We start from the raw sequence: 27,255 nt of genomic DNA, 5'->3' as shown, positions 1-27,255 counted from the left end.
AAAATAATACCTTTCTATAGTGGCTAAAAATGTACTTTTTGGATTTTTGCTTGTGCTGCTAAGACTGAACATAGATTTTTTTTAATTTTTGGTAAGTACCACACCTCACTCAAAGTGATTTTTGCCACTTTCCATTCACTATTGCTTCCATTTCTATTATACCCTTACCAACAGCCTCAAAACTATCACTGTCAGCATTGGCGATATGACTTGTTGCACCTTTCTCTACATACCAGCTACCAGTATCACATTCAGATAACAAACAATATTTGTTTCAGCGAGGAGAACCATGTTCGTATTTGGAGTCTTAGCAGCTTCCAACAATCACTTTTCTGAGGCTCTTGTTGTCGAGCATCTGCAGTCCATTTTTAGCAGTTCTTGATCATTGATTTGGATTCTTACAGTAATGAGAGACCACTTTCTATTTCCACTGTTGTCGTCAAGATGATTATTTCAATGAATTACTTATAACAGCCTCTTGAGATGTGGAATCTCTATTGACATGTAATCAGCATGGCTTCACAAAACATCGCTCTTGTGCAACGCAGCTAGCTCTATATTTGCACGAAGTAATGGCCGCTATCGACAGGGGATCTCAAGTTGATTCCGTATTTCTAGATTTCCGGAAAGCTATTGACACCGTTCCTCACAAGCGACTTCTAATCAAGCTGCGGAGCTATGGGGTATCGTCTCAGTTGTGCCACTGGATTCGTGATTTCCTGTCAGGAAGGTCGCAGTTCGTAGTAATAGACGGCAAATCATCGAGTAAAACTGAAGTGATATCAGGTGTTCCCCAGGGAAGCGTCCTGGGACCTCTACTGTTCCTGATCTATATAAATGACCTGGGTGACAATCTGAGCAGTTCTCTTAGACTGTTCGCAGATCATGCTGTAATTTACCGTCTAGTAAGGTCATCCGAAGACCAGTATCAGCTGCAAAGCGATTTAGAAAAGATTGCTGTATGGTGTGTCAGGTGGCAGTTGAAGCTAAATAACGAAAAGTGTGAGATGATCCACATGAGTTCCAAAAGAAATCCGTTGGAATTCGATTACTCGATAAATAGTACAATTCTCAAGGCTGTCAATTCAACTAAGTACCTGGGTGTTAAAATTACGAACAACTTCAGTTGGAAGGACCACATAGATAATATTGTCGGGAAGGCGAGCCAAAGGTTGCGTTTCATTGGCAGGACACTTAGAAGATGCAACAAGTCCACTAAAGAGACAGCTTACACTACACTCGTTCGTCCTCTGTTAGAATATTGCTGCGCGGTGTGGGATCCTTACCAAGTGGGATTGACGGAGGACATCGAGAGGGTGCAAAGAAGGGCAGCTCGTTTTGTATTATCGCGTTATAGGGGAGAGAGTGTGGCAGATATGATACACGAGTTGGGATAGAAGTCATTACAGCATAGACGTTTTTCGTCGCGGCGAGACCTTTTTACGAAAATTTCAGTCACCAACTTTCTCTTCCGAATGCGAAAATATTTTGTTGAGCCCAACCTACATAGGTAGGAATGATCATCAAAATAAAATAAGAGAAATCAGAGCTCGAACAGAAAGGTTTAGGTGTTCGTTTTTCCCGCTCGCTGTTCGTGAGTGGAATAGTAGAGAGATAGTATGATTGTGGTTCGATGAACCCTCTGCCAAGCACTTAAATGTGAATTGAAGAGTAGTCATGTAGATGTAGAATCTCCCCCTTCACTCAACAAAGCTTTCTCATATGCACAAAGTTGAGTTGTCAAGTAATCAACTGTTCTATCACTTTTTGACATAATCATCAAAATAGATTTAAATGAGAAATACTCATCTGGTAGCATGTCTAAAATTTGGAAGTTCTGGATTATTTTCTACATCTTTGACCAGGTCTTGCTTCAAATCCTTCCACATATTTTTAATCTTTGATATATGAGTTTCTACCTCATCACTAGAATGTTTCACATGCCCCCCCCCCCCCAAAAAAAAATGTAAACAAAGTCATAAACGATCTTCAGAGACACCATCAAATAATTTATACAATTCTGCTCATACTTCTCGAGGTGTATTAAGATGCATTATTTTCTGCAATGTTTCCTCTTTCATATTCATATCCAATACGATTACGGCATTGTTGTCAGCCTTAAGATAATTATATAGTGCGTTCTTATATGTCTCTTTTACTTGAGCAGTAGCACTTTTGCTGGTCCTACAGGTTAGCTCTCCAGGAATACCATGTAGACAGGTGTTTGCTTTGTATTTCCGTGCATTCCAATTTTATTTCCCTTCCAGTAACCTTTTGTCGAATACATAGTCGAACTTCACACCAAAAGTTACACCACTGTACGAAAATCGCAATATGCGAATATCAAAATTTACATTTCATTTACATACAAAACTTAAAACTTGTCTTTCTTCTATGCCTTTAAATGATTATACAGTAGCACATCTGGACTCATAGCCTGTTTGGTTATTTAGGAATAAAACAAGTTCCTCATAAATAAAAAAGACAAACTGGCTTATTAGAAGTCTACAGAATAACGCTTAACGACGATAATAAATTTCCATTGACGCATAGAATGCAAAGCAATCCATCTCCTGTAAGAAAGAGATATTTACCTGCCAGTGAAGCTATTAAATAACATTCTTCGCAATGTACAATTTTAAACATTATATACAAAAAATATATACAAGTTAGCATTTAATTTTTTTCTGTACGATATGACTTGAAAGACTAATGCCTCTATTACTAGTTAATTAGAATCTACTGGCCCCGTGGCAAGAATATTGACATAGCCACTATTCATTTTTCTACTGCTGTTCCATAACAATAGCTTTCAAATCATCATACTGTCAAAAATTAATGTGCATTCTTTTAAGTGGGGTTCTTTTTTATATTTTCTTTCAAGTAACTGAACACTTCACTTATGAACCCAGACTCACAGTGATAGAAGAAATCCAAGATCTGATGTAGTTTGGATGGGGAAACCAAAATAAGGATCTGAGATGTCTGTAAGTGAGCTTCAGGTGGATAAATATTTAATGCGAGAGCAAACTCTTTTATGATATCAGAGTACCGTCTAGCTTGATTTCTGCTCACAGTTTTTCAAGTGGTTAACAATGAAATGCAATGGAAAATCACTAAAATTAAATTTCAAATGATTCCCCACATCACTATTAAGGAGTCATTTATTTAAAGCCCATCAGCCAGCTGGGTCATTATTGAGATCTTTTTGTTTCTTCAGATCACGAACATTTGCATCCTTGTCATCTTCTTCATGTAATTTATTTCTTTTGGCAAATGGTGATTTGTCTGTGTTGCTTTGTTTTCACCATGTGCTTCAGGAGACTTTGCCAAATGTATATCTGCCTGGTTTACATCCTGCAAGAAAGAAGATCATTGTAATTTTGCATACACAGTAGTTCACAATTATAATAGCCTGTAAGCACACATGGCCGCGAGTGGAGAAGTGTGTGAACCTAACTTGAGAAATAGTTATAGTTATGCTGTTAAAAAGGGACTTTGTAAGAATTGTAACACTGAAATAACAACGCTAAAAGAACGAATTGCTAGGTTACAATTCATAGTCAGTTCCTTAAGAAGCGATATTGACTCACTGAAGAAAGAAAATCGGGATCTGCGATCGAAGCCAACACTAAGTGAAGTGATGCAAGACAAAAGTAATATATCGTCCGAGTGGGTAAAAGTGCCGTACAAAAACAGTGTTCCAACTACAAAAAGAACAACAAAGTTTGCTAAAACTGTCACATTTCCGGAAAAAAACAAATATCATGTTTTGCAAACAAGTGACTATGATAACGACTCTCCAAATGATCGTGAACTTGAAGAAGTCAGTGAACTGAAAATGAAAAGCGTTTTTTCAAATAATGTCAACAACAAACACAGGTCATCAGGGAAAAAGAGTAATGTACTATTACTAACAGACAGTCATGGCAGGAATCTATCCAGCAGGCTCCGTGAGAAAAATCGCGACATAAAAGTGACTAGTGTAGTGAAACTGGGAGCGGGATGTAAAAATGTTGTAGACATTAACTCTCAGACGAAATTAATGCAAGAAACTGACTTTATCGTCTGTATAATGGGTTCAAACGATGTGGCAAAAAATGCAGCGGAGGTTTGCGTGAAAACGCTACAGAATTTTTTACAAGCTAATAAATGAAGAAACACAGTAGATGCCACACTTCCCCATAGGCATGATCTGATTTATAGTTCGGGTGTAAACAAAGAAATGCGGAAAACAAACATTACAATAAGGAAACTGTGTTCTCAACACACTAAGTGCGATGCACTGGATAAAGCAAGCTGCATCGAAATCTGCACACGAAGCATGGAATGCATTTGAACTATGAAGGGAAAAAATTTGTTTGTGATCGTGTTAGTGAAATAATTAAAGAAAGACTTTTAAGGGATAGAACAATTTATCAGCTTCCTGAACATCCTTCCAAAAGCGAGGGAAACAAAATAAACAAGAAAGAAGAACGAAAATACAACACTGCTGACATTCCTAACTTAAACTAGAGGTATGTGATGCTGTAAATATGATTCCCAATTACCAAATCGTGAATACGCCCGAACTAAAAATTTATCACCATAATGTGCAATCCCTGCGTAATAAGATCGATGAAATTAACGTTCTATTAACACACGAACTTAATGATATCTCAGTGTTATGCATTTCTGAGCACTGGCTTAACCCAGAATTAATCCAGAATACTAAAATAAACAAATTTGTCTTGGCTTCTTACTGCTGCAGGAAAAACAGCAAGCAGGGTGGGATAGCAATTTACACAAAGGATAATGTAGATTTTATTACACTACCTGACTTAACTAGGGCAAATGTCGAAAAGGGTTATGAAATTGCAGCTATAAAAATTACTCAGTTCACCTTGGTTATTTGCTACAGTTTACCGATCACCGTCCGGGAATTCTGAACTTTTCTTAAACAAAATGGAGACACAGCTAAATAAAGTAAATAAAATGGATTGTGAATTGATAATCTGTTGTGACTTCAATATTGACTTCCTCACGAATAGTGGAAATAGGGAGACCATCTTGAACCTTGCAATGTCCTACAATTTAAAGGCTGAAGTAAAAGCAGCTACCCTAGTATCAGAAACTTGCCAAACAGCTCTTGATCAGTTTCTAGTCAAGAAGAGTTTACACAACACCTCACTAAGAATTTTCAATGCAGGTTTTAGTGATCATCTTGCTCAAATATTAAGTATAAAAGTACAAGACAGTATTATTAACAACATGTCTTTCTGAACAGCATATCAAAGTTATAATCAGCATAATGTGAACTACTTCAACAACTTATTACAGGAAGAAAAGTGGCTAGGAGTGTACAAAATGAATGATATAAATGAAAAATTCAACACTTTCATTGATGTATTAACCCATTTCTTTGAACTTGCATTCCCACTGAAAACATTAATCATACGGGGAAACTCTAGAACAAGCAGCTGGATCACAAAGGGAATAAGAGTTTCATGCTAGAAGAAAAGACTACTTCATGAAATATGTAACTCAAAAAATTCCTCACCTGTAGTACGCGCATACTATAAAAAATACTCCAAAATATTAAGAAACGTAATAAAAGGAGCAAAAATAATGCATAATGATGAAATCATTTTTAATTCAGCTAATAAATCAAAGGCTATGTGGAGTGTTATAAAAAAAAGAATGTGGAGAATACAGACAACCATGGAAAAATATAACACTATCACAAAAAATGAAAAAGTAACAAACCCCTTAGAAGTAGCCAACACATTTAACAACTTTTTCACAGGTGTTGCTGAAAATATGTTACAATCAAACGTTAAGAGCACCCAGTTAAATGAATATAAAATAAGTGCATGTAGAGGATCAATGTATATCAGTTCTGTTTCACAAGATGAAGTAACTAAAGCAACAAAAGGACAAAAAAATTCCAAATCGGCAGGTATTGATGGTATACCTGCAACAATGTTAAAGAAGAGCGCATCAAACCTGATTGAAGTACTCACACATTTATGCAACTGCTCACTTCAGGCAGGCACTTTCCCTGATGTATTTAAAACATCAAAAGTTATTCCTGTATATAAAAAAGGGGATAAAGAGAATGTAAATAACTGCAGACCCATCACAATTACCTCCTGCATCTCTAAAGTACTGGAAAAAGTGATGTACGAGAAACTTATGAAATTTATTAATAAAAACAGCATCCTATGTAATGAACAACATGGATTCAGAAATAAGAGGTCAACAACAACTGCTGTCTATGAGTGCATCAATTCCATCCTAAACCTGATGGACAAAAAACAGGAAACAATAGGAGTCTTTATTGACTTGTCAAAAGCTTTTGACATGGTGGACCATAAAATTCTGCTATCAAAGCTAGAAAGATATGGTATTCGAGGTCTGACCGACAAGTGGATCAGTTCCATCCTGACAAATCGTATGCAGGCAGTGTGCGTCAAGCACACAAATATTGAATTAAAAAATGTATCTAATCACTTATCTGACTATAAACAAATAAAATGTGGTGTACCCCAAGGATCCATATTGGGACCCCTTCTGTTTCTTCTGTACATAAATGATCTAAGCTTAAATATTGATGCACACAAAACAATCAGATTTGCAGATGACACCACGATTCTACTAAAAGGAGGCGACGATGAAGAGTTACAGCAGACAGTAAACACGGTCACGAAACAACTTAGTAGCTGGGCACAGACTAATCACCTTGTAATAAACAGTAAGAAAACCGTTGCTCTAAAATTCCACAATGTTCCTAACAAGGACATGTTTATCCCATCAGTCTCTATCAATGACGAGCCAGTTGGTAACAGTACTGAAACCGAATTCTTAGGACTTTGGCTGCAGAGTAACATCAGATGGAATAAGCATCTTGAATGTCTCATTGCTGAACTGAGCAAAACATGTTATCTTCTTTCTTCATTAAAATCATGCTGTAGTGAGAAAACAGTATTGAATACATATCATGCGTACTTTCATTCTCGTCTTAGATATGGGGTCAGCTTCTAGGGAAACTCTAAAACAGCTAATAGCACTTTTAAACTACAAAAAAGGGCCATTAGAATCTTGTTTGGGTGAAAGCCTAGAGACTCTTGTAAACCCCTGTTTAAGAAATCTGGTATTCCCCCATTACCATGTGTATACATTATGGAAACCCTTTTGTTCTTTAAATTAAATGTAATATGCAAGGACCGGAGACTACAAAAAATTGTGATATACATGAGCACTTTACCAGACAAAACAGAAACTTACATATGACTCAAATCAGCACAGAACTGTGCCAAAAAGGTATTTTTCACATGGGAGTTAAGCTTTATAACAAACTTCCTGAAAACATAAAAGCTATCACTGAGGTCAATACATTTGGAAAATCTCTAAAGTCATATTTACAGCATCACTGCTTTAACTCCATTGAAGAATATTTAAATTTATGAAATGTGTTATATAAATAGTTGCTTACGTGTAAAGTGTATTATTGTAAGCTTAAATATGTATGCCATGAAATTACTTTCAGCCTGTATATTTATAACTTGACTTGTCCAATGTCTTATGCATAAGCTGCTATTTAGACAACAGGACCAATAAAATACAATCTACAATCTACAGTCAAACAAACAATACTTTGGTGGGAAGTAGCTATTATTTCGATGATACAATTCTAATGTAAACGGTTTTAATATATTTAACTTATATGAGTCCTAACACGTTCTTTTCGAATAAATTATTTCCTTGCAACCATATTTTTCTGTAGATGTTTGGGAAAGCCTCAGACAGATGGGACGATATCGTCTTTTAACCAGTTGCTCCCGGTCTCGTTTGGAAGCAATTTTCTTGGAAGTGTTGGATACTTATTAAATGTAGGCAGTAACGGACCAGAGCTCCATGAAATTTACTCGTACTCATAATTTTTGAATTCCCGACCGAAAAAATGGAAATCTACTTTAAACAAGAGGCGACTATAGGGCTGAATAAGAGAAGTAACGTCTACAGTACTGTAATTCAAACATCAAATACAATGCAGTAAAAACACTAGTTCTGAATAAAAATATAATTTACCTATGAAGCTGATCTCCATTTCCTTTGCAGTTCTCTACAACCATAAGCTACACAGTACTTCACTATTATACCTTTATAAAGGGAACCAATCGTTCGCAACATATTTACAAATGACAAAAAGCACAAAACAACAACACGACTAATACGTTCGGAGTTGCCAATCTAGCGATAATCGGCCGTCGTGATTTTCACAGATCCAGAGCACTACAGTCGTACATCCTGTTTATATTGAGATCACCGGACGGGACGGACGGACAGGGCTGTGAATATTAACTTTGATGTGACTGCGGGGTTTGTCTTTCGTACGCTAGATATTTCTTTGTTTTTGTTTTGGCTTTGGAACGCTCTGAATCTTTGACACTTGCCGATATATATATATATATACAGTAGTGTACCGGTGTTGTTTTGTTTGTATGATATGTTGATGTGATGACAACGAGTTGTTATTGTGTGTTATGTGGTGGTAAATAGTGTTCGACCTGTCGCTGTTGATTTAGTGATCAGCTGCGTTTTATTTCCTTTTTAGCTGTAGATCATAACAGAACTGATAAGAGAGACACTGAATTTTTAAACTGAAAGTTAACTGTTAATACACAAACTTAAATAGCATAGACTCCATTGTTTCCTTATTTTTTACTGAAGATGGAAGTTAATGTCGTGGGCACATACGGCAAAAAAGAGAAATTTAGTCATCAAAGAGTTCCATCAGGATCTCATGAATTTAAAGAAATGACTAAACGCGACGCTGTTAACCAACTGCAGCATGAACTTGACAGCCTGTTGAGTACCGCCACTGAGAATCAAATTCCAAAGCTGAGAACACAACTTGAATGTTTTAGGCAGCTTTTTGAGCGCTTTCTCAGCGAAAAGGGTCCATCAATTATCTGGGAACGTATTGAAAAGCTTCCCGAAGATGCCGTTAAGGATTACTTTTCTCTTCCGGAACCGTCAACACAACTCGTGCGCGAGATGTTAAACAAACTTGTTGTAATCAAGTTGAATGGTGGTCTGGGAACTTCAATGGGTTGCCATGGCCCTAAGTCTATGATTCATGTGCGAAACGAATTAAATTTTCTTGATCTCACTGTGCAACAAATTGAACATCTCAATAAGACGTACGATGTCAATGTACCCCTTGTTTTAATGAACTCGTTCAACACCGACGATGATACCCAAAAATTTGTACGTAGATATAAAGGTCTTAAAGTCGAGATATATACTTTTAACCAGAGCTGTTTCCCAAGAATCAGCAGGGATACGTTACTACCGATTGCAAGAACATGTGATATTGAAGGTGACATGGAAGCATGGTATCCACCTGGCCACGGTGATTTTTATGACAGCTTCAGAAACTGTGGGCTCTTAAAAGAGTTTATTCAACAAGGTCGTGAATATTGTTTTATATCTAATATTGACAACCTTGGTGCAACTGTTGATCCAAAAATTCTGAATCTTCTCTTTCGCCCCGAAGACAGATCACCAGAATTTGTGATGGAGGTAACAGACAAGACAAGAGCTGACGTGAAAGGTGGTACCTTAATACAGTATGAACAAAAGTTACGATTGCTGGAAATTGCACAAGTTCCTAAAGAACATATCGATGATTTCAAGTCAGTAAAGACTTTCAAATTCTTCAATACAAATAATTTATGGGTAAAACTCAGTGCTATAGAACGAGTACTGCAAGAAAAAACACTGAACATGGAAATTATTGTGAACAATAAAACATTAGCTAACGGACTGAATGTTATTCAACTAGAGACTGCTGTAGGTGCAGCAATGAAGACTTTTAATGGTGGCCTCGGTATAAATGTTCCTCGGATGCGTTTCTTGCCAGTCAAGAAGACATCAGATTTACTGTTAGTGAAAAGTAACTTATATAGCCTCAACCATGGCTCTCTTGTTATGAGCCCTTTACGCATGTTCCCCACGACACCATTGGTCAAGCTGGGTGACAATCATTTTGCAAAAGTAAAGGAATTTCTATCAAGATTTGCAGATATTCCAGATCTTCTTGAACTTGATCATTTAACTGTTTCTGGTGATGTGACATTTGGGAGGGGTGTGTCTCTGAAAGGCACTGTAATTATTGTTGCTAATCATGGTGACAGAATTGATATACCATCTGGGGCAGTGTTGGAAAATAAAATAGTGTCAGGCAATTTGAGAATTTTGGATCACTAGTACTGTGTTAAAATTCTGCAATGATGATTCAGTGTTTATGTTTGCTACAAAAAGAAATGCAAACAAATTGTTATGTTTCATCCATATTTTAGATTTTCTTGCATTCACTAGTCCTGATTTTTATGTTTGTTAATTACTATTAGTAATCTGGATTCACAGTTGTACCAATGAAAATTTTATTCAGTTTTTTTCTTACTTCTGATATGAACCTGTAGTTATTGCCACCCCTTTGCATTTGGACTTCAAATATTTGTTACTCTTACCATTTCAGATATTCAAGTGAGCTTAATGTCAGTATATGTACAGGATTTAAAATTGTAACTAATTCACTGTTAAGGTGTTGCTTAGAATTTTATGAGTTGTTGCCTGTGGTTCATAGTGTTGTCTCAAGGTTTCAGTAATGGTAAATCATCAGATATGTCGTGATGATCTCTTCTCCAGGACCTATTATAAAATTATTGCCTGAGTAAGTGATTTTACATGAGTTCTATGTTATGCAGTTTGTGAGCACTATTAAACTATAAAAAGGAACACATCTATTAATAGAAGTATATATTCTTTTAATGACGATCTATTGTAAATGATGTCTGCATCTCATATATTTCCACTGCTTTCAGGAGTTTAGCATCGATGAGTTATACAGATTTCTTAGTCACAATACAACTTACTATTAATTTTATAGTATTTTTTGGTCACAGTTGATTCTTTCCTGATGTAAAAATTGCTTAAATGGTTCTCAAGTGTGACAACAGTACACCATCTTTAGGTTCAGATGGTACTGTAGGGTGCTGTAATGCCAATCCAATGTACATGGTAGCTTGCAAGAAAAACATAGACAACAAGAGGTATGGAGGGACTAAATCACTGCAGAGGAATTTGACATGAAGAATTTCCTTTCAGAGAAAATACTATGGATCTCACACTGCATTGAAATCCTGGCTGCAGACCAGGACCTAGGCATTGTGACAAATTATTACTGTCTATCTTGTGTGCCCTGGTTTCAAGCCCCTGTTAGTGTGTTTGATTCATTGTTCTAATCCCCTTCACCTCTTCTGGGCATTTGAATTTTTGCTATGGGCATCCATGTAAACTTGTCACTACATCTCCCTATAACAGCATAAGTTCAAGAAAATAGTGAGCAGCTGTTGTATATAAATATATGCAGGTAGTGTGTTACGACAGCATGCAACATTATGCTAAAGGACCGTTTATACAGTTACTTACGTATAATTTTTTTCCAATGCCATTACAGTGCACAATTCAGATAAACGATAATTCATTAAATAAATCGGATACTATATTGTCTATTTCCTGATTTAATAACACTTGTTCATGGTACTGTGCAGCATTAATACTGCTTTGCCATTGCCTGTTTCACACTTACTTCTTCTGTCAAGCTGTGTGAATGGCTGTATAATTTATTTTGCATAAGAGGAGAAAATTCATGTAGGTCTATACAATTTAGTTAAGGGTAGGGTAAATTCAATCTTTTGTGTTTCATATTTGGATCGTGTGTGTATCGCTTATTTGTGGAAAATGTCACACTTAATGGACATTCACCCTGAATGTTGAAAAGTTTTCTTAAAAACAGTTACACTGAACAGTAAATCAGAAAGTACTTTGTGCTGTGAAATTACTGTTAGTGTAGACTGCATGCAAAAAGTAGTAGTGTGTTAGATATAAATCCATTGTTTTGTAGTAAATTACTACTGAACATGATAACGTCTTGTGAAATGTTAAAAAAAAATATTGTTGTATAGTTCATAGTTTTAGCACACACAGTGTGAGAGTTAAATCAGAAATGTTGTTTGTAATGGAATACTATGCAAAGTATATTTGTAGACCAGGTATAAAATGTAATAGTATGTGTTATGAATTTCTGTGAGCTACTGTGGTGATATTACAAATAATTGATTGTAAAAATTGTGCTGTTAAAATTTGTGCATTAGAAACATTGAAAAGTTTTAGCTATTAAACTCAGTTGAGTTGTGTAATACCTTACTTACAGTAAGAAAATGACAGGATTGCTTCTGTGGGTTGTTATCAGTTTAGGAAATGATGAGAATATAGGAAGAGTTTATGAAAATATGAGGTCTGTAACTAGCCTAACTGCAACAAGATCAGATTGCATGCTCTATCCTAAGTGCAATGGATTGTGTTTCTGTAGTATGTAATGTGTACTGTGAAGGAAATTTTTAAAGTTAAAACTTTAAGAAGCAATATAAGATGGAATAGATATATATGTATTTTTAAATCATTTGGTACATCAGTAATCTCATTTATGAAGCTGTTCTTTTTCAATTTTGGTGAGGTCCTTTTTGTGTATTACTGCTATGTATGTGAAAAGTAAATGTAGGGTGCTGAATTGTGAATAAACATAGTAGACTGTTGTTGTTCTTTTTATTTTAGCCTCAAATTAAAACAAATTGTTTTATGGTGTTTCTAAATTGGCTGTTTGGAATATTTCACCACTAGAATGAATATAATATTTTAGAAAAAAGCTTTATTTTCTGTCTGTTTTACTTTTTATTTTCATCCTTATGAGTGAAATATCAGTACATAGGTCCCCCCCCCCCTTCCATAAGCTAAATGAAATAGAACAGCTTCTAGATTTACAGTTGATTCTCAGCAGGAGATTGAAGTTGCTGCTATTTGTTGAAGCTTCTATATTATAACCATATTCTTGACCCAAGGTACAAAGAGAAATATATACTGGAATCTATAAGTTATCTTGTACATAATAATCAAATACTTGTGTAACAATTGTGTGTGTTAACATGTTTCATAGATTAAATATATGAAACATGTACCACATCAAATATGTGGATCTACATATTTTAATGCACTAGACTCCCGCTGAGCTGGTCATTCTTGCGACATATGGGTGCCGGATTATTTAGCGCCTGAAATTTATTTTATTCATTTATTTTGTTTTTTATTTATTTTGAAAACATAGGGGATATAGTGTACTGTACTTTATTAAACCAAAGGATACAATTTTAAAACACAGGATATAGTTTATTGAGTTCAAAAATGCATTAATTTCCACAGAAAACAGTCCTCGGGTGTATACTGTACGTAATTATACAGTCATATCACTGACTATGAAACATGTCCCTAATTTTTAACTGTTGCAATGATGATACGCAATGGTAGCATGCTTTATCATGCAACTGCTTTACAAGCATTACATTGGTACTGCACATATGTTTGTTGCCAAATATACTCCAGGAAGACCTCAGCACCAGCAGTGTGAGAAATCTTAATGCTCTCTCCTCTTGTGTCCTGTTCTTCATCACTTTCATCACTACTTTCTTGCACGCTTTTGATTATTTCTTAATCTGTTAAAGTTTGGTCCTTATGACAGTTTTCCTCATTCAGCCACTTAGTAACATCTTGATCATCAATTTCTCCTCCTCCTGGAAGGTTGTGGTACATGTCTGTGTACAAAGTAATTGATAATTCCAAATAGACTGGCTCATCACTGTCACTCACTACTGGATCCAACTAGTTATGAATGAGTGGCCACAATTGTCTCCAGCTCTCAATTATGGTAGTACTCTCCACTTTATCCCATGCTTTGGCTGCTTGGAAAACAGCATCATGTATGTTAATTGATTTCCACACCTTCAGCATAGTCTCAATAGAGTCGTTTTCACTTTCATATAGCAAGGAGAGAAGAAGTAAATGTCGATAACAATGTTTAATTCATTCCAAAATTTGTTGGTCCATGGGCTGAAAGGGCTGTCACATTGAATGGGAGAAAGAGTGCTTGTAAATGTACACCATCTGACTTTAGAGGAACATCTGAAGCATGACTGAGAGCATTGTCAATTGTAAGGATACCTTTCAGTGGAAGCTTTTTTCTTTAGCTCTTTTCTCACTGCTGGTACAAGTGTGTCATGGAACCATCGAGACAATATTTGTCTGTTCATCCACGCTTTCTTCTGAGCGCAATACTGTGCTGATAGAGTATTTATGTCAGTGTGTTGAAAACCATGTGGGTGTTGGGATTTTCAAGTCATCATAAGCGGTAGTTTATGACTCCCATTGGCATCTCAACTTGCCATTAATGCTACATGCTGTTTGTTGCTTGTAACCACAAGCTTCATTCTCGTTCCTGGCAGCTAATATTTTTGAAGGAAGCATCTTGTAAAAAAGTCCTGTATCATCAACATTATACAAGGCATCAGCTGTTAAATCTTCTTCTATTATCTTCTGTATCTTGCTTAAAAACTCATCAGTGTCCTTTCCCTGGTGACTGTCAGCTGCCGAATGCCATTTTGTTCTTTCCAGTTTGATAGCCAGACTTCACTTGCTGCAAACAAGTCACTACTGCCAAGTTGTTTGTTAAATGGAGGTGCTTTTTCCTTTATAATCAGCCCACTGGCTGGAATTCCTTTACTGTGTTGCTGTATGAACCATCTATAAACAGCTACATCCAATTCTTCATTCTCACTCTTTCGCATAACCTTCTGTTTTTCCAACTCGCTATCCATTTGTGTTGAGTACTGTTGAATAATGTCCTCTTTCTTTTTGATGTTGTAAATACTTGCTCGTCCAACATTGAACTCAGCAGCAATGGCTTACAGCGAAGAACTTCGGTTTAACTTATCTAAAATTTCGAGTTTGTGCTTGAGTTCTAGCGAAACGTGTTTCCTTTTAGAAGATATGATTCCGAAATGTAAAGAAAGCTACCATTTTATTTACAGTATATAAAGCATTGTTTAACTAAGCATTGTCATGCACGATAATTCATTGTGCACTTGTTTTTGGGTGTGCGTCAGACTACTGTTGGCCTGATTAGTGAGTCTCGTGTAATGGTAGAAAAGTATTAATTTGTAAGTATTTCATTATTGTTTCATCTGATTTTTGTACTGTTCTGAGAATTTTTATTTTCATGTGCCAGTGAATCTCCATATATCAGATGTACAGCATAATATAAGATTATGCTTGAAATAATAGTATGCTGAGGCTGACTAATTCTCACCTCGTGAATTTATATTTTGATTAGATAAAAAATGTGTGTGTGATCTTATTCAGATTTCAGAGTGTAACAGTATTTGTCTGCTTTTTGTTTTGTGTACTTTATGTATAATTTTTATTATTTGTTATTATAATTGGAAGCAGTTGAATTTTATGTTACCTTTAAGAACATCCCTATCTGATAAAAAATTTTATATTTTGTTATGTGCCTTTGTTTTTAATCATGTGTTGTCATGAATGGAATAAAGATTTGTAATGACAGATTGTACCCTCCTGTAGGGCTACAATGGGTCATGATGCTTGATTATAATAGATCATTTGTTTTTATGTAATGGGAAGTTGCTTTCCTATGACAGATCATCAAATGCACATACTGAAGTGTAATGTACCATATTTGGTTTTATGTTTTTGTATTATTGTTCTGAGGAGTGATTTGATATATAGCACGCTGTTGATAACAGAAATTTTATATCTGTAAACACCATTGTAACGTATTGTATGCATGATTTTTATTTTGTTTTTTATGTGAATCTCTGTCTGTAAGTAGTTTGGCAAGAGTGTAAGCCAGCAGTCACTAAAATTGATGTGCCACAAAAGTGTGATTTTTATTGTAGTGTAACCTGTGGTATAGCATTTATATTCCAATGATGTGTATTTTCAGCTGCAAGATCTGTTGTTTAACTTATTGGGAACATCCTCATTTTGTCATCAGCATTTGAGAGCTGTAGCAAAGCATTTAAGTAACAGGTCTGAAAACAAGTGTTGTTTGCTGTTGATGAACTATTCAGTATTAATGAATATGCTAGTGGTTGTTTGTTAACATAGCACAGTTATCTTTTATTTTCTAGATCTGTATGGTTACAAACCAACAATTGTCAATTAATGTCATATATAAATAATACAATTATTTTTTGTAAAGTGCTTGGTGTGTAGAAGTGACCAAATAAAGCTCTAACATTTGTGCATCTGAAACATCTGGATATTTTATAGTTTGTAGCTGAGAAGGGTAACTCAGTTTTACTAGGTGTTGCAATGTGTGCTATTTCTTTGAAGAATAAAAAGAGCAAGAAGCTGTTCCCTTCAGCTGAATCGAGGCAGGAGATGAAGATTTATGCTATTCAGGCTTAAACACAGTGATATTGCCTCAAGCTGAAGTTAAATAAATATGTTTTAAAACTGATCAGGATAAAGCTTTTCTACTTGCAACCAAATCCTGAAATTTGTATTCCGCTATGTTTTAGACAAATGCTTATACTTAGACTGTTTCAAAGGACAGCTGCTGATTGCTCTTCTGCCAGTGGTTCACCACATTGCTTTATCACCCATTGTTACAACTGTCAGTGAAGTTAAATATGAAGCAAGAAAAATTTTTGATCATTTGCCCAATAACATAAAATGTCTGGCAAGTAACAAAGCAAGTTTTAAATGTAATTTAAAATTGTTGCTCATGGACAACTCCTATCCCTTGGACGAATTTCTACTTAAAAACTGGTGACCAGTATAAAAAAAAAAGGCCTGTTGTTAAGTGTAGTTACGTAAGTAGGACTAAAATAATGTGTTCATGAGTGTTAACAACTTTTTATAAAGTTGCTGTAAACTGACTTTTTCCCCATAGCTGGCAGACTTGCCTGTGTGTTACTGAAACTAAGGAATGAGGGAGCCTATGTTATCATCATGAGAGAAAGTTTTGAGAATGCATGTTGATAGAGGTCGTAGAATAGTTCCACAATATGGGATTTTGTGCAGAAACTTGTTTCTGTGAGAACTGAGACCAACCTAAATGTGAACTATAGACAGAGCTTGAGCTGTTTGAATAAGTTCTACCATAGGTCTTTCTTTGTTGCCAAGCCACACCACAAAAGAATGGTGAGCAGGTCTGCAGTACAAAATAACTTGTTGACTAGCTTGAATCACAGGTTTGAGAAAACATTCCTAATTTTTTGACATGGCTGCCCATGTTCTACATCTACATTTATACTCCGCAAGCCACCCAATGGTGCATGGCGGAGGGCACTTTACGTGCCACTGTCATTACCTCCCTTTTCTGTTCCAGTCGCATATGCTTTGCGGGAAGAACGACTGTCTGAAAGCCTCCGTGCGCGCTCGAATCTCTCTAATTTTACATTCGTGATCTCCTCGAGAGGTATAAGTAGGGGGAAGCAATATATTCGATACCTCGTGCAGAAACGCACCCTCTTGAAACCTGGCGAGCAAGCTACACCGCGATGCAGAGCACCTCTCTTGCAGAGTCTGCCACTTGAGTTTGCTAAACATCTCCGTAACACTATCATGGTTACCAAATAACCCTGTGACGAAACGCGCCGCTCTTCTTTGAATATTCTCTATCTCCTCCGTCAACCCGACCTGGTACGGATGCCACCTGATGGGCAATACTCAAGTATAGGTTGAACAAGTGTTTTGTAAGCCACCTCCTTTGTTGATGGACTACATTTTTTAAGGACTCTCCCAATGAATCTTAGCCTGGTACCTGCCTTACCAACAATTAATTTTATATGATCATTTCACTTCAAATCGTTCCGCACGCATACTCCCAGATATTTTACAGAAGTAACTGCTACCAGTGTTTGTTCCGCTATCATATAATCATACAATAAAGGATTCTTCTTTCTATGTATTCGCAATACATTACATTTGTCTATGTTAAGGGCCAGTTGCCACTCCCTGCACAAAGTGCCTATCCGCTGCAGATCTTCCTGCATTTCGCTACAATTTTCTAATGCTGCAACTTCTCTGTATACTGCAGCATCATCCGCGAAAAGCCGCTTGGAAGTTCAGACACTATCTACTAGGTCATTTATATATATTGTGAAAAGCAATGGTGCCATAACACTCCCCTGTGGCATGCCGGAGGTTACCTTAACGTCTGTAGACATCTCTTCATTGATAACTTGCTGTGTTCTGTTTGCTAAAAACTCTTCAATCCAGCCACACAGCTGGTCTGATATTCCGTAGGCTCTTACTTTGTTTATCAGCGACAGTGCAGAACTGTTTCGAACGCCTTCCGGTAGTCAAGGAAAATAGCATCTACCTGGGAGCCTGTATCTAATATTTACTGGGTCTCATGAACAAATAAAGTGAGTTGGGTCTCACACGATCGCTGTTTCTGGAATCCATGTTGATTCCTACAGAGTAGATTCTGGGTTTCCAAAAACGACATGATTTGTGAGCAAAAAACTTGTTCTGAAATTCTCTCTGTAGCATCTTTCGAGTGTTATAGATGTATCACTGCAACTCTAAGGATATTTTCTGCAGTAGCATAGAATTATTCATTAGCTTATCTGTATCTGTAGTTCACACCACCTTGTAAGACGATATTAAAGTGATGTAACTCTTCAGGCTCTCCCGGTGATCTAATGTCATCTTGGGTTGCCGGGTGTTCTGCCGGATATCAGCGTTGTAGCTGCATGATATTTCGGTCACGTAGCTCGTAATGTTCATCAGGTGCAACCTGAGACTGGTCGCACCTGATGAAGGTTACGAGCTACGTGACCGAAATATCGTGCGAGTACAACGCTGATATACGGCAAAACACCCGACAACCCAAGATGTCAATATTAAAGTGATTAAACTTTAATGGGTATTCCTGGTTAGAACAACATGTAAAATAAGGGAAAGGCACCCATTCACCTATATTGGATGGGTATGCGGCACATTAACACTACTTTTTTCTGTTGTGTGTATGTATGCACCTCACATCAGTGTGCTATAGGTATTCTGGGACACTATTAAAAGGTAGTTGCTACACATTGGTAATGGAACATTATGTATCCTAGAGACTTAAAATCTATGTTAAAGACCAGAACTTGAAAGTTGCTCCTTTTATCATGATAAATATTTTAACTGCAGTCAGTTTTAAGGTTATAGCACTATCTTATCATCCAAATGACTGCAATGTTTACAGAAACTGACTGTGCTAAGGGGACGGCAAATTTTTGCAGGGAAAGGTGTAGAATCATGGTTATACCCAGATGCTTCAAGCTACTTGTCTAAAGGATGCTAGCAAATATTAAATATTTTGAGTGGAGAACATTCAAATGAAAAAAGGAAGATTGTAGTGCAATGTCTTACTAGTAGTGTACCTTTTTTTAAACTACAAATTGTGCACATAAGATGTTTCTGCTAAAAGCACAAACATTTTATCTAATGTCATGTATCCACCTTCCAGGTGGGCAGTATGAATGTTCTTATATTTGACTGGCAAGACTGTGTTGATGTAAGTGTTGAAAAATCTTAATTTGCATGTGCTAGAAAACAAGGTGTCATATATCCCATATGAATTACTTTGAAAACATCAAGAACTATCTTTCGCAATAGAAAGTACCAGTATTTCGTAGCCCACACATAGCTAACTCCGAGAAATCATAAAGATAAAATCAGGCAAATAATAGCTTGCACAGAGATACAAGCAGTAATTTCATGCCATTCAGTGTGTGGATGGAATGGGAAGAACACTTAATATATGATCAGTAGACTGTACTCTTTACGTCATACGTCACAGCAATTCGCAAATACAAATGTTGGTGTACGTCATTACCTTGGTTTTCTCATATCTGTTGGACTCGAACCACGAGAATTTCGTTGGTCCATCTATTATCCATTTGCTCGGCTGTTTGCCCTTCCCTCCTCTAGCTTTTTTTGTTTCCTTCTGCTCTCATAATAGTGATAATTATGTCTTCACCCCAATCTGATCAACTCTCAGTGTTTGAGTGTTTTTTGTGTTAAATGTATATGCTTCACTCCCATTGGCCAAAACTGGCTATGGCTACATCTAGTCTGTTTATTTCCTGTACTGTCCTACCAGCTGCTGTCTTCAGCTGACCTAAATACGAATACACAAACTGTTTAAAATACAATTTGTTTATATGGCTGAGTTATTAATGTGTACAATTTTCTTTGTAGTGTGCTGATTACACGTTTTATTAGTTACAGTGTTATCAGCTTTAAGGCCTATTTTGGGAGAAGGCTGGATTGCTACCCACCATAAAGATGATATGTTGAGTTGCAGACAGGCACAAATCTTTAGATATAGGTTTTGGCCAAAGTGTTCTTCAGGAAGAAATGCAGCCATTATTCGCACAAGCAGGCACACCTCACACACATGACTGCTTTCTTGGGCAGCTCGGACCAGAATTAAACTGTCATGTTGCATTGAAGCAGTCTTTGGGGGGGGGGGGGGGGGGGGGGAGTACGTTTTCTGGCACAAAGACTGTCAGGCACAGTGTTGAGTGTTGGGAGCTGTCGGGGAAGGATGCTTTTTTTTTGGGGGGGGGGGGAGGGGGGAGCAGGGAAAGGGGGAAAGACGGGTTGATACGTGGTAGAGGACACACACAGTGAGCATGAGGGGATGTGAATATGGAGATGACTGAACAGAAGAGGTGATAACTGTTGGGTGGAGGGTGTGGGGGCAGCACGTTACCGTAAGTTAAGACCAAGATAATAGGGTATTTGACTGTTTTCTGGAAATTGTTTTAAATGATATTTTATGCTCCGAAATACTTTTTTTTTCTTAAATTTCAGTATTCTTTTATAAAAATGGAACTGAAATTCAAACAATTTGAAAGCTGGCTAAAATGTTCCATTTTATTTTCGTGATGCCTGTGATGTTGCTAGCTAATTCGCTGCTCCTACTGTCATAATGCTGATTCACAGTGATGTCTTGTTTTGGAGTTCATGTTTCAAAAATGGGTTACAAATGGTGTGTAGTGCCATGCTGTACAAATACATCTACAAAGACTCCTGAAAAATTGTTTTTGAGTGTTCTAGAGAATGAGAAGATGCATAAATGTGGTTGCACTGTACCAGCAAATTGCCATCACAATGATCCACAAGTTCACTAACTGAATTAAAACTGTGTTGCATTGTGAAGTTAACATGAACTTACCTCCAAGATATGCTCTTCTTGTGAAAATTATTGTTTTACATAACTACACCTCAATTATTCAGTAACTCAATTTTTGGAGTGCTGAAGTGTCGAATTTTATAAGGTGATGTCCATAGACTGCTGGCACAAACCTAACTCAAAAGAACACTTTAACTTATTTGTAAAGTGACTTGACAGTCCTCTCATATGTACACAAAATCATAATTACAAAACTTCATCACACCGACCAGAAACAGGATATTATTGTGTTTTCCTTACTGTTTACATGCCCTCACATTTGCAATTGCTGTTCGCATACATCATGTTCAAAAATATATTTTCTTGTTAATGTGACCACACACTTTTTAAAGTATTAGAAACTATGTTTTTATCTTCATACTGTCTAGCTAGGATATTTATTGCTTAAACTGTTGCAGTTTCATCATCTTACATTAAGATGAAGTAAGTTAGCGTCAGATGCTAACATTAGTTTACACTCACAAAAACTTCAGCCTTACATTTGTGTCACCTGAATGTGGTACAGACTCTATATCTCTCTGTATAACCGTACTGTCCTGTACCTTGTTGAACTGTGGGCATATGGTTATATCTTCTCTACTAACAATGCCTTCTAAAAAAAGTGAATTGTTTGACCGCAAAATAAATGAGTGTATCCTCTGTTGTCCATTTCTCAGATTAAGACCAATGTCAGGCTGTATATAAAACATTCCCACAACTGAAACAAGTGCTACAATCAGTTCTTGCTAATGCTATTTTCATATTTTGTATGAAACTTTAAAAAATATATGACCCTTCCAGGATTTGAACATGTGACCTCTTACACTGCAGTCGAATGTACTACCTGTTGCATTACGGAACACCTGACAAGAGTATCTTCTTCATAGGAAATCAGCACTAAGTTTTACCAAGAATTTGTGCTTTTGATTGTAGTTCACGACTGATAATCGACAGTCTAGTTATAATACACGGACCCTTTTGCAAAAGCTCTACAATTCCTTAGTTTTGAGCAAGTTTAACAATGGTGCAGGCAACAGGGAAAAGTAGCACATATCGCTGCTCTAATTGGGCGAAGCATAAACGCATCAATTTTTACAAGGCTTTCACTATTAACGTTCACAATCCTTTCCGTTGTTACTTACAAGTTGTAATTGAATTTTCCATTGCTAAATAGCTAAACTGTTTGCTGTAAAAGTACATAAAAACCTCGTAACTTTGGATAACATTACTTTTAACACAAGTACAGGTTTGTCTTACTCCTAGTCTGTGACATCACCAGAGCAGCAGCCAATAGCAGTGTGTTTTCGATCACATGACCAGATCTTGATATTTAATGGTTTGTAAGCTTTAATTACATAAAAATAACAAATATTTTGTGAGAATGTTGGGTTTAAATGCTCATTGAATGTTATAATCATTCAGAATAACAGTAATTCGAACCATTTTTAACATAGGAAGATAACGTATTTTGTGAGTGGAGGATGTGTAGTAAGAAGAAGGGAAGAATCCAGGTAGCTCAGGTTGTCAACCAGCTACTGAACTTGAGCATGTTATGTTCAGCTGCATGTTGTGCCACAGGCCGGTGTACTTTGCTTTTGATCAGTTTGTCCATGCCCTTTCATCTTGGTGGACAGGTAGTTGGTAGTCATACCTAGGTCCATATCTAGGGGGGAGGGGGACAAGCTGGGGTATCTGCCCCAGGGGCACCAAATTCATATTCTTGAAGAAAAAAAAATTGTTTCACAAAGCACCTAGCAGTTGGTCTATTGATTGTTCATATGATTTTGAAATGCATCCCTGTTAGTTTATGAACACATTTTAAGTCGATTTCTGAATGAAGCATACACTGACTTTTGAATGTGTGCATAGTGTACATTATGTCTTTGTCAGAGGGATCCCCACCACATCTAGAAAAAAAACTTTCCCAATGACAAAAGGGAGCGGGATTATACGAGCTGAGCCGAATTAACCCAAGCAGGTGAATGCCAATAGCTGTTTATTTATTTGGTTGATTGTGCGTGTGAACAATAAGCATTGTCATTATTATTATGAAATCTGTAGTTTCAGACTACCAGAGCGGAAATAAATAACTAACAGGGCTAACAGGCAAGAAATATTACATAGTATCTTCTCGGTGTGCCCAAAAAAATGAAATTTTGACAAAAAAATTTTGCCAGATCGTTACACTACTAAGGGCCTGTTGTACATTCCCTGGTTAGCAGCTACTTCATTCTATTCTTGGAATGCATGGAAAATGCATTGTACGAACACGTAGTAATGCCTAACTGGAGAATAAATGTGGGAAAACTAAACCGGTTATTTTGACAGGGTTAGTGAAGTTAACTGGAGAATAAGTTTTGGCAATGGCAGGCATAGTTACAGAATTAGTGACAGCAAGATTATTTGTTAGAATGAGGAAGGAGAAGAAACGGGAACATCACACAAATTCTATGGAAGACAGTGATGATTCTAGATTTATATAAAAATTTTGTACTACTACTACTTTTCAATCTCATTTTTGAGAAACTGAAGTGTATGAAGGAAATGTGAAACTATTTCCTAACATAAAACTTTTTGCTTGTAGTAAGCCTAATAGGCATTTATTATTGGTATTTTGTGAATGATATTCTCTCGTATTATTGATGTAAATGTTGTAGATAAAAATGACCATTTGTGCCAAAACAGTCTTGTGTATATGGAATGTGTTAAAATTGCTGCAATATTAGAAAGGTCTCTTTTGTTTTTTCTAGCAGATAAGTACAAAACAGACATAATCAAATCGAGAAACCATGCCAGTCTTGGATACTATTTGTATTAAAAGCTTTTTCAGTATTAGACAGTGACATTTTGATTTTTCATGTACCACAATGGTTGACGAACTTTGATGAGGCACTAGATTCTTTTGCAGAAAGGAAAGCAGGCTGTGTAAAGCTGCAGCAACATTTGAGAGAAAAAATGCTGAGATCCAAGGATTGAAGAAATGTGTACTGTCTTGCTTCACTCTTGCCTTTATTGTCTTTATGTTTCCTACATTTAATTTTATTTCAAAAGAGAAAGTTATCAGTTAATAGGCAATAAAGAGCACAATTTTTCTGAAGAGTTCTTATTCTCCTGGTCACAAATAACCCCACCAAGTATCAACTGTGATAATTTCCACTGTCCTAAATATAGGTTTGATGGCTTCAACTACAAAATATGCCCATTAGAATACCACAGAGTGAAATACAGTGACGTGTGAAACAAGAATGCTGTGTGAAGAGGTGTGGCACTGCACTATGGTACACTTAAGGCCAAATAACATGTCTTACATTTCCTTTGAGATATATGTTTTTTATATCAAACTCTTCATAAAGATGTATACTACAAAATGAACACATTTTTGAAATTTTTTTTTTATTTTTAGATTTTGATGTCTTATCTCAAATGTTCCAGGGGGGGGTATTTTAAATTTTTTCCCCTGTTCATAAATATTATAGTTCTGGGGCTGGTCATACCAATATAAAAAGCTGTGCAGGTGTGCAATGATTGCAGCAGAGCAAGTATATGACATGGCTGCTTTCACAGATGACCTCGACTCTGATGGGAGAGGATAAGCCTGTGACAGGACTGGAATAAGAAGGGCTGGGTGTATGGACTGGGCAGCTCACAGGTGTGCATGGCCATTTGGCACATGGGAGATTAGATAGGTGTGGCTAAACTTTCGATGATAACAGATGCCTTGCCCAATGACTCACCATGCTTTTGCTCACTGTCAAGGCTCTGTAGACATTCTGCAAGTGCCTTTAATATCTGTGATGCTCTGGTTTTCTGCTAAAACAAACTCAATGACAGCTATCTGCTTGGAATGCACCACTCTTTCAGATGCCATTCTGAAGACTATGTATAGCACCACCCTGTATCAGAACTTCATGAAACTAAAGAGACTGAAGTGAGTTTATTCCACAATGTGCCACAACAAATTCCGCATTTTTTCAGTTGAAATTGGCAGGGAAAAAAGTATATTGCATCATTTAGAATGAGGAGGTGTTGGGTGTTATAGAGGAGAGAAGAGAAATGGATTCATGGTAGAGGTTCTGCAAAGGACCCAATGCTTTAAGCAGGTACTAGAGGTTATGTGGACTTCTGAGATGGAATCATTCTGACTGGATTTATAGATGGAATAGTGAGATAATTGGCATAGGCCTCATGTCAAGTAGTCACTTCAGTTTGAAATGACAGTGGTGAAACCTTTGTGTGCAGCTAGGATGATTAGGTCAGGATTTGTTTTCAGGTTGTGTATGGCAGTCTTTTCTTCTGCTGCAATGTTGGTGTTCTTGGGAAGGGGCCCGGGGAAGGATGGTGAGGCTGAGATGGAGGTGATGAATTCCTGTGAGGTGACCAGGGATGGTTAGATGGGACAGAGAGTCACAGATGGATGGTGGGGTGAACTGAGAAAGACAAGGTTCAATGTTGGGATTAGATTGGCCTTGGTTGGGGGGTGTGGCATGGGTAGTTGTGGAAAATGAAATGCAAAAATATATGAGAATGAGGAAGGAGATCTGTTCAATAGGGGTAGTTATAATTATTGGTGGGAAGAATTAGGAGCATGAGATGCTGCACCAACAACCACGTGGCCACATAGCCATGTGTTGTGTGTGGCTCAGAAGTCAGAGCATGTGCAGTTTGGAAAGATGAAAAAATGCTTTAGGGTACAGTGATAATGGAAAATATTACGGGGTTGTGGCGATGGAAGAAAATCTGTTAGCAAAATAAAATCATAGAAGGTGCCAAACACAGAAAATCTTACAAGCCACTCTTCAGAAAACTGCAAATCCTCTCATTTCCTTGCCTTCATATATATATATGAAACCATAGCATTCATACAGCAGTATGCGACTGAAAATCCAGCACTCTTCCTCAAAAATGAAGATGTACACACCTACACCACAAGGCAAAAATTGGATTTCCATATGTATCATACAAAACCTAAGAACTGCCAAAATGGAGTTTTACACCTTGGGAAAAATATATTCAGGGAACTACTGAGGCAAATACAATCAATAAACAACACAGTGGGGTTCAAAGCTGGAGTAAAGGAGTATCTAATTGATCCCTACTTCTACAGTCTGAAAGAGTATTTTGATAAATAATAATGTGCCAATATATTCTCAGACTTCTTGCCGCATCAAATCTTGGTAAAACCTCGAGCTTTCGACTATATTTTATGCAACAGTGCCGGCGCGAAAGACTTCGTTCTCATATTACATTCCTCTACAGCGAGGACATTGCACGCCAGGTTCGTCAATTGGAGAAGCTACGTGTGAAATATGCTCAGTTGCGCAGTAATTTGGCATTTCTGCAACGATGTCGGGATAAGGAGATCATACCCAAGTTTGCTGTGGTTAAACATCACATAAGGTCGGCAGGAGTGAGTAATATTTTACAGATAACCAGCAAGGCGATCGTCAGAGAAAGGATACGACACACCAGGTATGAACTGGATACTAATGCTCACTGTTTGTATAACTGCCATCTCCATTTGTCTGCAGTCCTCTCAGCTTTAGATTGGGAGTGGGTCGATATGTCGACGGCAGCTCATCAAAGAGCTCATTATAGCAATACAACGGCTAAACAAACTAAGAAATTTGAGCAGCTTGCAGGCACGGAAAGATTGGGTTCATCTCATGAACCAGCATGCACAGTTGTCAACTTGCCAAGCAAGAATTTGGACGAAGGAACTATTTCAGCCCTTAATAAAGGACTGAATTATGCTCCTACACCCCGCACTGTTCCTATTGTGGATTTTATTAGTGGAGTGGAACAGGCTGTTCGACATCTTTCACAGGACAACGCCGACGAGGTAAGACTTACCACCAGTCACATTTTAGCCTCAGCCAAGCCTCCCAAATCTAATATTAGTAGAGAAGAAAGAGAGGGTCTCCATGCGTTACAGAGGGATGAAGATCTTGTTGTTCTGCCAGCAGATAAGGGTAAGGCCACAGTGGTTCTTGATGCTAAAGATTATCGTAGCAAAATAGCATCTTTATTGGAGAATAGCACTTATAAATGTTTGAAACGGGACCCAACTCTATCATATAGCAGAAAAACAACGGAGCTCTTGAAAAATTTTGGTCTTC

The 27,255-nt window shown here is 37.0% G+C and overlaps 1 protein-coding gene across 1 annotated transcript; it reads left to right on the top strand.

The window, feature by feature from the left end:
* The first annotated feature begins 8,075 nt into the window (after positions 1 to 8,075).
* LOC126284045 (UTP--glucose-1-phosphate uridylyltransferase-like) lies at positions 8,076 to 16,212 on the top strand. Its single transcript, XM_049982622.1, has one exon. It carries the CDS (start codon positions 8,713 to 8,715, stop codon positions 10,252 to 10,254), a length of 1,542 nt encoding a protein of 513 aa, XP_049838579.1. The 5' UTR covers positions 8,076 to 8,712; the 3' UTR covers positions 10,255 to 16,212.
* Positions 16,213 to 27,255: the final 11,043 nt, after the last annotated feature.

This window comes from Schistocerca gregaria, chromosome 8 (assembly GCF_023897955.1).
Source record: "Schistocerca gregaria isolate iqSchGreg1 chromosome 8, iqSchGreg1.2, whole genome shotgun sequence".
In the NCBI taxonomy this organism is placed as follows: domain Eukaryota; kingdom Metazoa; phylum Arthropoda; class Insecta; order Orthoptera; family Acrididae; genus Schistocerca; species Schistocerca gregaria.
This window is presented reverse-complemented; position numbering and strand designations above follow the sequence as displayed.